This window comes from Panthera tigris, chromosome D4, assembly GCF_018350195.1.
Source record: "Panthera tigris isolate Pti1 chromosome D4, P.tigris_Pti1_mat1.1, whole genome shotgun sequence".
In the NCBI taxonomy this organism is placed as follows: Eukaryota; Metazoa; Chordata; class Mammalia; order Carnivora; family Felidae; genus Panthera; species Panthera tigris.
Genome location: NC_056672.1, coordinates 8,122,559 through 8,136,414, shown reverse-complemented (window position 1 = coordinate 8,136,414; position 13,856 = coordinate 8,122,559). Strand labels below are relative to the sequence as shown.

At 41.4% G+C, this 13,856-nt stretch overlaps 1 protein-coding gene across 14 annotated transcripts in view; it reads right to left on the bottom strand.

Moving 5' to 3' along the window:
- RFX3 (regulatory factor X3) overlaps window positions 1-13,856 on the bottom strand; it is a 285,490-nt gene that overhangs the window by 21,283 nt on the left and 250,351 nt on the right. For all 14 annotated transcript variants that reach the window (XM_042963666.1, XM_042963651.1, XM_042963659.1 and 11 more), the window contains 2 exons: window positions 12,485-12,693; window positions 1,487-1,640 (listed from right to left, as the gene is read on the bottom strand). In XM_042963666.1, the coding sequence (XP_042819600.1) occupies window positions 1,487-1,640; window positions 12,485-12,693 (363 nt within the window). The remainder of the gene's footprint in view (window positions 1-1,486; window positions 1,641-12,484; window positions 12,694-13,856) is intronic.

Here is a 13,856-nt window from a genome sequence, read left to right as displayed (position 1 = left end):
ATTGAGCGTCTTACAAACACATAACACATCAGCGCACAGCGAGGGATTTTAAAGAGGGACAAAAGAATCTTTTCAAGAACATTCTGAATAAGTCTGACATGTATTTTATTTGTATTAGAGCACTTATAAAGGTCCTTGAGGTATTTTAATGTATTTTTAATTTATACCTTTATTATCCTATTTCTTAAGCTAGGAGAATGGTCTCATAATTATTTTGACTTTAAATTTAAACAAGCACATACACACAGCTTTAAAAGGCACATGTCTTCTTTACTGCTTTGGGTAATTTGTAATATGCCCAAATTTGGTGCATAATCTAGGAACGTCGGAAGGACCCCCGATTCAGTACAACAAAATACACTGGTGCAGAATTACTGGAGAATTTGTATCTATCCCTCATCATATTAACCAATCCTTGTGTAAATTTACATCAGAGTATCAGCTTTTTGACGCTCGCTGAAAATAAGATATTTTTATTTTCTATCTAAAAATTCTGAAGATGGGGCACCTGGGTGGCTCAGTCGGTTGGGCATCCGACTTCGGCTCAGGTCATGATCTCACGGTCCGTGAGTTCGAGCCCCGCGTCGGGCTCTGTGCTGACAGCTCAGAGCCTGGAGCCTGCTTCCGATTCTGTGTCTCCCTCTCTCTCTGACCCTCCCCCGTTCATGCTCTGTCTCTGTCTCAAAAATAGATAAACGTTAAAAAAAATTTTTAGATTCTGGAGTTACTTTTTTTTTCTTTCTATCTTTAGCAATTAGAAGCCGGGGTTCGAAAATCAGAGTCTGAGTATTTGAAACAGGTCTCCACCACGCATCAGCCACATAACCATTTCATCTGTGTCCTTAGCTTTCCACATCAACCTCAGAAACGCACTGTAAAATAGGATAACGTGGTACCTACCTCAAAAAGCTAAGTGTCCAATCCTCTGTCACCTATAAAGGTCTTCAAACTGTGCCTGACACATAGTAAGTATCCCCAAAATGTTAGCTATCCTCACCACCATCACTATTACTAGCCTTCTGAAATTGGATCATTTCTTCTGTTCCTGGGCACTTGGAGGAAGGGTCTACAAAATACATATTTAATTCTGCCCTCTGGGTTTGTAGCCCTGCGCCTTACCAGAAACATCAATATTTCTTATTTTCTGTTCAATGGAGGTTCAACCACTTATTTTCTGTTCAATCACTGTTCAGGCCGGTGATTCTCAAACTTTTCCTTTCCATACACACCTTTACAACATATTGAAACAGCCCGCGAACTTTTCTCGTGATATAATTTATAATTTTAGAAATCTTTTCATTAAGAAAGTAAATATAAGAGGGATTTAAGGACCCCCCCCCCTTTCAATAACTCTACAGCCCCTCAGGATCTTCCTCCATGGTCAGAAATAATTGCTTTCATCAATAAATAATATATTTAAGTTAAAATGAAATTCAGTTTCTTTTCTCAAAGCCCCGTGAGTCACGGCTCTTGCGGCCTCTCTTACCTCGCCCATGACTGCAATGGGTGTTTCTCCTGTTGCCTGAGCAACACGATGCTCTACTAAGTAGAACATGTACTCGTCGTAGAGGAGACGGATCAGGTGGAAGGAGCCAAAGCTAGCAGCACTGCGTAAGGTTAAGTCCCGAATAACCATTGAGCTGTTTCAAGAGAGAAGACATATATGCAGCCAATGTTAGCGACCAGTTCAACCTACTTTTCTTCCCAGACGAAGTTAAGCGAGAGGGTCTAAGAGGCCGGTGTAGCACACAACCTGCCACGCAATAATTTCATTACTGAAAGCAGTTGGCTCAACTCTTTTCAACAGGCTGAGAGTGACGCCGGGGACGGGGGTTGGGGGGGGGCGCGGTCTCAGTTGGTTAAGCGACCGACTTCAGCTGAGGTCATGATCTCCTGGTCTGTGGTTCGAGCCCCACCTTGGGCTCTGTGCTGACAGCTCAGAGCCTGGAGCCTGCTTCTCCCTCTCTCTCTGCCCCTCCTCTGCCCGTGACTGTCTCTCAAAAATGAAAAAATGTTTAACAAAATTAAAAAAAAAGAATAAACAGGGTGGGAAAGAGGTAGCCCTTAGTGGGTTTCGTTAGATCCTTGTCAGACCTAGACAGCTCATCACTGGGAAAAACCATTTCATTGTCACGGGCGAGCCTTCTGATTGCATTACTCTCGCAGATGGATCAGAACTGAACAAAAAAGATTTTTGAAAGACTGACAACTCATCACCACCATAAGGAAAAGCAACTTTGAGGGAAGCCTTACTGACAGGCAAACAACACATCACCACCTCTCAGCGATAACAACTCTGGACGCACACTTGGGAAGAAATAGGTATCTGTGCCATACAAAGGTTGTGAAATATACTAAGTAATGCTTCCAGATGTGGCAATCTGGAACGGAGGTATGTACAGGGACCCCTGCGAATCCTGTCAGAAGGCGAATTTATTAAGTGATTTCAACTTCTGACTGATTTCCATTTAAATTATGGTGATTTTCCATTAGAAGTAAGTATAATACAGTTAATTAAGAAATGCATATGTTTGAAAAAAAGTGAACGTTTAATTTATAAAATATGATACCAAAATGTGAATATTAACACTAACAATATATTCTATTGTAAATATATATTGTATATATAAATGTAAAAAATAAATATATCTACTTAGAAAGAGAGAGAGAGAGAGAGAGAGAGTGCACGCACAGGTGCACGAGCAGAGGAGCAGAGGGAGAAAGAGAGACAATCTCAGCTGGCTCTAGGCTCTGCATGGAGCCCAGTGCGGGGCTTGATCCAAAGACCCTGGGATCATGAGCTGAGCTGAAATTAACAGTCAGATGCTTAACTGACTGAGCCACCTAGGTGCGTCTTCTCTATTATAATTAAAACAGAAAACAGTCCTAAACGATCCTGGCCTCGCTGAAGATGTGTCAGTCTTGGAGCCTGTCCATGCCCATGCACTTCAAACCTCCTTAATATTTCTATCTTAGAGTCAGCGGTGGCTGTGTGTGTGTGTGTCTGTGTGTGTGTGTGTGTGTGTGTGTGTGTGTGTGCATGCGCGTGCGCACGTGTGTTTCTTATCACTTTCATTTTGTGGTCTTTTTTAGAGATTTTTGGCCCAGGAAAACTCAAACAGCCATTATATTCTCGGATAGATGGACTCTATAAATGAAATCTCATAAATGTACAGGCTGATATTCCTATGGCCTGTTTTGCAACGAAGAAATGTAAAATGTCAGGCAGATGGAAAAAGACTGTGCTTCTGTTTTCTGTTTCATTGTCAACTTTATTTATGTAGGGGCTATTAATATATCAAATTCTATACATTTAATTTGGCAAGTGGCAGATCACCAGGGTACATCTGAAACTCTAAGCCCTACATTCTGAATCTGGCTCTTCATTAATTCACTGTCAACTTCACACAAACCATTTCCCTGAGATTGGTTTTCTTCTTGGGTAAAAATAAAAGCCACATTTTTGGTCTTACCTAACTTATATGATTATTTCAAGGATGTGAAATAAACTTATGAATGAACAGATCACTACTTAAATAGAAGTGGTTACAATTATAATATACAGGAGAAGCTGAGTTTCTCAAACTCAGTTGGTTATAGCAGCAGGAACAGAAGGTTATTATATGATGATGGCAGGGGACCTCTTATTGGTGGATTTACTTATTAAAAAGAAAAGAAAAAGCAGGAATTTGGAGTGAGGCAGAGTCATGTTAACCAGTATGTGATTTTAAGTGTAAGCATGTCATTCAACATTTTAAGGTTCAAGGTTAGTCTGAGGGTCAAATGAAATAATGGATAGGAGATCTTCAGAGAACTACCCATTATGGGGCACCTGAGTGGCTCAATTAGTTAAGGATCCAACTTTGGCTCAGGTCATGATCTCACAATTAAAGGGTTCGACCCCTGCATCAGGCTCTGTGCTGACAGCTCGGAGCCTGGAGCCTGCTTCAGATTCTGTGTCTCCCTCTTTCTCTGCCAATCCCCTGCTCATGCTCTTTCTCTCTCTGTCTCTCACGCATAAACATTAAAAATTAAAAAAAAAGAAAACTCCATTACTAATTTCTCTGACATTGGTTGTAGCAACATTTTTCTAGGTATGTCTCCTAAAGCAAGGGAAACAAAAGCAAAAATAAACTATTGGGACTACGTGAAAATAAAAATTTTCTGCACAGTGAAGGAAATAATCAACAAAACCAGAAGACAACCTGAGGAATGGGAGAAGATATTTGCAAATGACGTATCTGATAGAGGGTTAGTATCCAAAATATATAAAGAACTTATATAATTCAACACACACACACACACACACACACACACACACACACACACACCCCAATCCAAAAACACACAGGCAGAAGACACAAGCAGACATTTCTCCAAAGAAATCCAGATAGCCAACAGAAACATGAAAAGATGCTCGATCTCACTCATCATCAGGGAAATGCAAATCAAAGCCACAATGAGATGTCACCTCACACCTGTCAGCATGGCTAAAACTAAAAAACACAAGACACAAGAAGTGCTGGTGAGGCTGTGGAGAAAAAGGAACCCTGGTGTGCTATTGGCAGAGATGCAAACTGGTGTAGCCACTGTGGAAACCAGTATGGAAGTTCCTCAAAGTTAAAAGCAGAACTATCTTATGATCCATTAGTTGCACTACTGGGTATTTACCCACATATATAGAAACACTAATTCAAAGGAATACATGCACCCCTCTGTTTATTGCAGCAACAATAACCAAATTACGCAAGCAGCTCAAATGTCCACTGAGAGGTGAATGGACAAAGAAGTGGTGTATATATTCAATGGAATATTACTCAGCCATAAAAAATAATGAAATCTTGCCATTTGCAACAGCATGGATGGGGCTAGAGTGTATAATGCTAAACAAAATAAGTCAGGGAAAGACAGATACTGTGTGATTTCACTCCTATGTGGAATTTAAGCCACAAATGAGCAAAGGAAAAAAAATGACAGACAAACCAAGAAAGACTCTTAACTACAGAGAACAAACTAATAGTTACCAGGGGGGAGGTGGGTGGGAGGACGGGTGAAATAGGGATGGGGATTAAGAGCACACTTATCATGCATGTTGAGCACTGAGGAACGTATAGAACTGTTGAATCACTATATTGTGCACCTGAAACTACCATCACACTGTGTGTTAATTATACTGGAATTGAAAAAAAAGGAAAACTACTCATTACCACAGTACTACATATATTAGAGTTAATAATACATTCATTGTCATAAACCGTAGTTCTAGTGAATAATTCCTTAGACTCAAATACCTTAGTGAATACCTTAAGTTTAGAACTCAGTAAGTGAACTACTAAAAATAGATTAATTCTTTCATTCCTATGCCACAGATAAAAAATTATGTTTATAATTCTACGCATGCCTTTCCTAAAATTTAATGACACATAACCCATTTGTAAAAATAATAAATATAAACACAATACCTATTTGAAATTAAACATTTGTTTTCCTATGGAAAAATCTTAAAAGGCAGAGAAATCCCTCTACTTAAAAAAGCAAAAGCAAACACAACACAAAAGTAACAGTAAAATGTTGTATAACATTTTTACCTAAACTGATCCAAACCTGACCAGCTGGAGTAAATAATTTCGAATTGAAGCAGAGTATTTGCTAATTGCATCTCTTGTTAAAGACAGAAAATATTCGTAATATATCCCAGAGAAGACAAAAGGCTAACAAACATACAAAATTTCACTAACCTTACTCAAAATTACAAATTAAACACCACATGTCATCTATCGTACTGTAAGAGATGAAAAGGTCCAGTGCTGCCGAAAAAGATGGGAAAATAACTCTCGTTTACTGTTTTTGCGAGTATACATTCACAAAACTTTTGTGGTGAAGGGAAATTTGGCACTATGTCTCAAAACTAAAAAGGCAGAAAACCGTTGACTTACCAATTCTAATTCCATAAATTCACACAAATGAACAAAGATAATTTTAACTGTAGCAGTATTTATACTGGTGAGAGACTAGGAGGGAACACTAAATATCCATTAGTTGATGGTGGTTAAATAAATGATGGCTCATTCATATATCAATTGTATGCAATAGTTTAAAGAAATGAGGGAGATTGGACATAAAGGTAGTAACATGGAAAAGTATGATATAATGATATAAAAGTATGATATAAACTATGATATAATGTCAAGTTAAAGAAGTAAAATGTGTGGGAGTCATTTTAATATAACAATTGTATATATGAACATGTATATATGATATAATTGTATCATAATGCCAAAAACCACCAAAATGCTTCAGAATGAGGGGAAAAGGTAATGTTTAAATAACACATGACACATACACATAATAATATTGAATATTGTGAGGACATTAAAAGTTATGTGTTTGAAGATGTTTAATGATGAGAAATGCTTAAGATATAATGTTAAATGAAAATGCTTAGGGAAAGATACAGATAATAAACCATGGTAAATAACTAGATTCCAATTTTATAGAACACTAAAAAAACCCAACAATTTACCAGTGGTTATTTCGGGGTATTGAAATTATGATGTAAGTTTATTCCTCATTATTTTTTCAAAGATTTTTTTTAAAAGTTTATCTGTTTGAGAGAGAGAGAGAGAGAGAGAGCGCACACCAGCAGGGGAGGGGCAGAGAGAAAGAGAGAGACAGAGACAGAGAGAGAGAGAGAGAGAGAGAGAGAGAGAGAGAATCCCAAGCAGGCTCCATGCTGTCAGTACAGAGCCTGATGTGGGGCTCAAACTCACAAGCCACAAGATCATTGCAGGAGCTGAAACCAAGAGCCGGACGCTTAAATGACCGAGCCACCCACATGCCTCTTTAAAAAAAGATTTTAAGTAATCTCTACACCCAACGTGGGGCTCGAACTTACATCTCCTAGATCAAGAGTCGTTGGGTCTACTGAGTGAGTCAGCCAGGCACCTGTGCTTGTTATTTTTAGTATTTCAAATATTTTCTAAAGCGAGTGCATCTTGATTTCATTTTTTTTAAATGTTTATTTTTGAGAGAGAGACAGTGCAAGTGGCAGAGGGGCAGAGAGGGAAGGGAAGAGAGAGAGGGGGGGGAAATCTGAAGTAGGCTCCAGGCCCCAGGCTGTCAGCAGAGAGCCCGATGTGGGGCTCAAACTCACGAACTGCGAGATCATGACCTGAGCCGAAGCCAAACGCTTAACCGACTGAGCCGCCCAGGCGCCCCTTGATTTCATTTAAAAATGTTTATTTTCCCTCTCTTTCTGTTCCTCCCCTACTTGCACTCTGTCTCTCTCTCTCTCTCAAAAATAAATAAAGGTTAAAAAAATTTTTTTTTAATGTTTCTTTTATGGGGCGCCTGGGTGGCTCAGTTCGTTGGGCGTCTGGCTCTTGATTTCAGCTTGGGTCATGATCTCATGGTTTCTGGGTTCGAGCCCCATGTCGGGCTCCACACTGGCAGCTCAGGGCCTGCTTGGGATTCTCTCGGTCTGTCTCTGTCTCTGCCCCTCCCCTGCTCATGCTCTTTCTAGCTCTCAAAATGAATGAAATAAACTTTAAAAATGTTCATTTTAAAAGATGACTTTATAAATATAAAAAACCAACTCTGAGTCAGTTGAATGTCAATAAATCTTTGCAGGGATAAATATCACAGATAGAGAATGAATTATATATAATATATATTTCTAAGTTCAAATTTTAGGCCTTTATTCCCTTAAGATAGAAAAACCCTGAAATCATGTTAATGACTAAGGAAAATATTCACACTAAGTAGCTTTCTGATAATACTCTAATATGCAAAGTCCACTGATTTTTTCCAAGAGAATTTACCTCCATCCACTCAATAGATGTTTACTGCATTCCTACTCTGTGCCATGGTCTTATTCTAGAACCAGTTAGGCAAAATTTTGGTTTTAGCAGAACTCACCTTCTGCTAAGAGAAAACAGTTGAGGAAACCCAAGCAGATACAAAATATAAAGGTAGGTAAATCCTATGGACACAGTAGATAAGGGAAAAAACATAAATCGGGAAAAAAAAAATAAATCCTCTAAAAAAATACAGAATCATGGGGACGAGCATTTCAGTTAGGTTGTCAGTAAGACTCTTTCTGAAAAGGTGATATCACTGAGCAGAAAGTGGAATGAAGTGAGCCAAGCGAGAACATGTGAACTTTCCTGGCAGAAACGAGAACAAATGAAAAGACTCTGAGGCAGACCCGGGCTTGATGTGTTCAAAGAACAGCCAGGAGGCTAGTGTGGCTGGAAGAAAGTCAGCAAAGAGAGAACATACAATGGGTCTGGGGGCACTACCTCCTGGTCCGTGTCGGGTCTCCGGGACAGAGCCTTGGATTTTATTCGGAGTATTTTGTAAATCTTGCACAGTTAGGCAGTCACCTTATTTCAGCATAAAATACACATATAATCCTGAAATCTGGTGGAAAATTAAAACCAATCCGCTGACCTTCAGTTATAATACCTAGTGATTTTTAGAAAATGCTGATAAGCATGAAATTATTTAAAAAAAATTTTTTTTAACGTTTATTTATTTTTGAGACAGAGAGAGACAGAGCATGAACGGGGGAGGGTCAGAGAGAGAGGGGGACACAGAATCAGAAGCAGGCTCCAGGCTCTGAGCTGTCAGCACAGAGCCCGACACGGGGCTCGAACTCAAGGACCGAGAGATCATGACCTGAGCCGAAGTCGGATGCTTAACCGACTGAGCCACCCAGGCGCCCCAATAAGCATGAAATTATTGTCCCATGTTTAGAAAAGAATCAGTTGAATCATGTTATCGATGCTACTTTAGTATCCCCTCTATGTTGGGCCTTTGCCCTACAGGCCAAGTATTAAATGACACATTTAACAGTTTAGTTGGAAACTTTTTGTCTGACTCGGACTTCTATAAGATATGTTGCAAAAACTGACTAAGTGAATTCCATGTTGCTAAGTTACCATGAATTCAACTTCTTGTACACTCAGACTTATCGAGTTAATCATTTTGTCATGGATGAGAGACTTATGGTCTGGGCGCTGAAACACAGACCCTAACAAATGATCCTCTTTGTGTATTGGGGGAGCTATCACACCCTTCCTCAGAAGAAAAGGGAGAACATCCCTCCTGTGACCCCCATGCAAACTCTCTTTTAAAACAGTGCTTACAGTTGATTCCGAAAGAATATTACTTTTTGGAAGATTTAGAAATTGTCCAGTTGTAAGCAAACTACATTCCCTGTCCCCCCTTTCGAGTCACCGTATCAGAGCTATAAATTTTGTTCTTTAAAAATGGGATATTTGGATGACTCTCAGGGTAGCTCTGAGGAATGTTCTGTTCTGTTAACCACAAAACACACAAGCTGAGAAATGGCCCACATAACTTCTCCATTTCTGCCCAGGAGAGGTGGTAATATTTTTTTCCCGCCTCCTGGGGAGCCAACAGTATTCCTTCCAAGCCAGGTTAGCAAGCAAGGAGAGACCCCCATTTGGAGCAGAGGGTGTCTGTAGCAAGGCTTCAACCTGCTGCCGTCACAGTTCTCTGCCAGCCCATTTCCCCATTCGTATGCATGTAAATAGATACAGAGACCTTGAGAAATTATCAGATTAACTGACTTCAGAACACCAAGGGTCTGTGTGTGTGACTGCCAAACTCTTATTACAAGGCCAAAACTGTGAAGAAGAAGAAAAAAAACCTCTATAATTCCGCTTCTCTGATAGTTTGTGAATGCAGTTTTCATTACTCAGTATGTTATTACGCCCCGCTAAAAAACAGTTCGGATTTAAGGGCTCTTCGTTTCTAAGCTGTGGACTTTGCCTATAAGCAGGAGGTATGCATCTGTCTGAATATGCCTTTCCTTCTGTGGTCCTGAACTCTACGCCTTTGAGTCTTTTTGAAATGAAAATAATACCCATAATAGTGTCTAATAATAACAAGCCAATTATCCCCAACTCAGGGAGGACAGAGGGCAGACAAGTGATGGTCTACTGGGTTTGTATTTCTGCAGAGAACAAGAAATACAAGTAAGTAATTTTCTCTCCTTTCAAGATACTTGCAACGGATCTCTGTGGAGACGAAGGCTCCAGGGGTATATTTCTAAAACGATATCAACTAAATATAGAAAAAAAAAAAACCCACAGGAAGGAGTAAGTGCAAGTCTGACATAACAACATAAGAAAGCAGTTAGGAAGGGAAAAAAAAAACACCTTGCTTTTTTCTGATCTAGAGAATGCATCCGGCTTTTGGCCATATAGGTTTTAGAATAACTGGCTTGTATAACTGGTTTCATCCATCATTCATGAAATACATATACCATCTGTATGACTTTCTGAGAAGAAAATGTTTGAATAAAAAAAGTCAAGTCACAAGCAAATGGGAAAATACCTGAAGCCTTCTTAAGAAATGTTCTCAAATTAAAATTTGGAATTCTACTATTACTATGACTATTGCTGTATCTTCTTGGAGACACTGTGACAATGCTTTCCAAATCTTCTCCACGTAGCGGGGCAAACTTCAACAGTCCTCATCAACATTTTTCTCATTCACACCCAGATCTAAGCTAACACTGGTTTTACTGCACCGTGCCAGGGGGTCACGGAGTCGGGCAACATCTTAATAAAGCGCTTCTCAAATCACATGGGTTAAAGGTATTATTAAATGTAGGAGGCACCGAGCTGTGGAATTACGCCATTCCAAAAACAAGACAACAATAACAGAAAACCGGCAGGCTTCCTTTTACTGAGTTGGACCCTGGGCTAAACATGAGACCATTTTCAGGGTGTAAGAGTAAGCTAACTTGTAATTAAGCATCTATAAAGGATCTATGGTACTACTTGAGCTTAAGAAGTAAGAATTGGATGAAATCAAGTAAAATCAGCTGAAAGAAAGAAATCGCTTCCAGTAAGAGCCAAAGCAGCTGCCGACATAATTCAAAGATGCCTGGCATCTTCATGAAGGGGGTCACAAAGAGAGGGTGTGGGCTTCCGGGTTAACAGGTATACCAGTTCCTAAACTCTGTTGCTTATCTATATACCTTCTCCCTGCAAAGCTAGCTCTGGACTCACCCCTGGACTCACTCATCACCATGATGACCCCAGTGTGCCCGCAGCCAGTCTGGTATGTCCTGTGGTCACGACTTTCTGACACAGACATGGGAGGACAGAATCTAAATCAGGAACCACCTAAACCTCAAGGTAGATATGGCCGTCACGCCCGAGGCAGCGGGGGCATCTGCATCCAAAGAAGCAAAAAAACCCACTAAACTCCTACCAGTAGAAAAAAAATCCCAGGGTCAGAACTATAACTTAACTAATTCATGTTACGAAATGCAAGTCTATCCCTCCATTCATCCCTGTGTTTCTGGTGTATAAGCCTATGTACAAGGCTCTGCTTTTAGCCCTTGCAGGAGACACATGGTCAACGACTCATCCCAACATTTGATGTCATACATCATGTAATCCGAAGGGCTTTCTCTTCCGGGGTTCCAGGTTGATAAAACCATACGTTTATATTTATATTATTTTGGCCATTAAGTGACTCGTATTGTACTTAGCGTCTACTAGATTATTGGTTCCTAAACCGGCTATGCATCAGAATCACCAAGAGGAAGATTTCTGAAGGCATTTTCGCATCACCTCTATCCCTAATCACTATTACCCACCCGCCCAGATTTTGATTCATTCAGGAGGGTTTGGGGAGGTACCTATGATTTTTGTTTATTTTACACTAATGCTAACACGCAGCCAGGTTTGAAAACAGTTGTACCTGATAAAATTAAGAAATTAACTAGATGGATGTGAGCATACATCACAATCACCTAAATGACTTTTTTAAAAGCACAGAACAAACTGAGGGTTGGTGGGGCGCTGGGGGGGAAAACGGGTGATGGGTACGGAGGAGGGCACTTGTTGGGATGAGCACTGGGTGTTGTATGGAAGCCAATTTGACAATAAATTATGTTACGAAAAAATAAAAGCACAGGTTGTTGCTCCCCATCTGATTGGCTCTGCCGTTTCTGATCCTAACGGTTTGGGGGGCGGGGCCTGAGAATTCGCTTTTCGAATACGTCTCCTGATGCTCCTGGTCTAGGGACCACAGCTTGCAAATCACCTCACTAGAGAATCAAGCGAGTGGTGTTAAGTGTTCCGGAAAGAAGCCCATATAATGCCTGTCTGCAGCAGAGAGGACGACACCGGCCCTTTTCTGTTGCTGCACATGGCAGCTATGAGACGTCCCCAGCTGAGAACTCCAGGGCTGGGAGCAAGAGGTTTCCTCCTCCTGACAGATTATTCCCATAAAGCTCCTGGAGCGATCCCATGATGCTGGCATCACCGGGGGTGGGCGGAGGGTAATCACCACGGGGAGTCTGCACCCCAAGCCGTCACTCGTGTCTTGTCTGTTGTCTGAGAAGCAGGTACACGCACACACGCGCGCACACACACACACGCACGCGCGTATCCGCAGCGCGTGAAGAATAAAGCTTGGGGGAAAGTGAGCACGATACCTGTAGAAAGACCATTTTAGCAGGAACTGCCTGGCAGCTTTAGGGAAACTGGGCCTCCCCTCGTAGGGCTTCAGCGCCTGCATCATCACGTTGTCCAGCCACGCGGCCCACTGCTCCAGGGTGCTCTGCTGCTGGAGGGTCATCTTGAAGTCCGTCTCCAGTCTCTGAACCATGCTGTCGTCACACTGGCACACCCAGGAGGCCTGCTCCTGGGACGGTACACAGAAAGCAGAGGAAAAGTTCAGCCCCACACCTTTTCCTCCAACGGCAGCCCGCAAACTGGGGGCACGGCGGGAAATTAGCACGAAGGCTTCAAGCCACCGAAGGAACTGGGAAGGTGAACAACCACTTGTCAGCTGTCAAGGAAATGAACACCGCCTGGGTGCACGAAACAGCATGACTTGGGTTTTTCCACGTCAGCTGGTCTGCGTGAAGGATCAAAATACGCGATCTCCGGGGGCGCCTGGCGGGCTCAGTCGGTTACCCCTGACTCTTCATCTAGGCTCAGGTCACGATCTCACAGTACGTGGGATCGAACCGAACCCCGCATCGGGCTCTGCGCTGATGGTGCGGAGCCTGTTTGGGATTCTCCCTCTGTCCCTTTCCCAGCTCACTTTCTCTCTCTCAAAATAAATGAACATTAAAATGGTGTGGAGCCTGCTTGGGATGCTCTCTCTCCCTCTCTCTCTGCCCCTTCCCAGCTCGCTTTCTCTCTCTCAAAATAAATACACATTAAAAAAATTAAAAATAAAAACAAAATACATGATCACCCACGAAAAAGAGAATCTGAGCCAACAGTCTGCAGTCTTTCCTTCTATTGTTTTTATACTGCCTTCAAAAGTTCTCTCTTCCTCACCGCCGCCCCCCCCCCCCCCGCCCAGCCCCCACAACCCAATCAGATAAAACTTTAAAGTTAATCCATTTGAACATCCAATGGAAAAAAGACAGTCTCTTTAACAAATGGTGCTGGGAGAACTGGACAGCAACATGCAGGAGGTTGAAACTAGACCACTTTCTCACACCATTCACAAAAGTAAACTCAAAATGGATAAAGGACCTGAATGTGAGACAGGAAACCATCAAAACCTTAGAGGAGAAAGAAGGAAACTTAGAGGAGAAAGAAGGAAAAGACCTCTCTGACCTCAGCCATAGCAATCTCTTACTTGACACATCCCCAAAGGCAAGGGAATTAAAAGCAAAAGTGAATTACTGGGACCTTATGAACATAAAAAACTTCTGCACAGCAAAGGAAACAACCAACAAAATTAAAAGGCAACCAACGGAATGGGAAAAGATATTTGCAAATGACATATCGGACAAAGGGCTAGTATCCAAAATCTATAAAGAGCTCACCAAACTCCACACCCGAAAA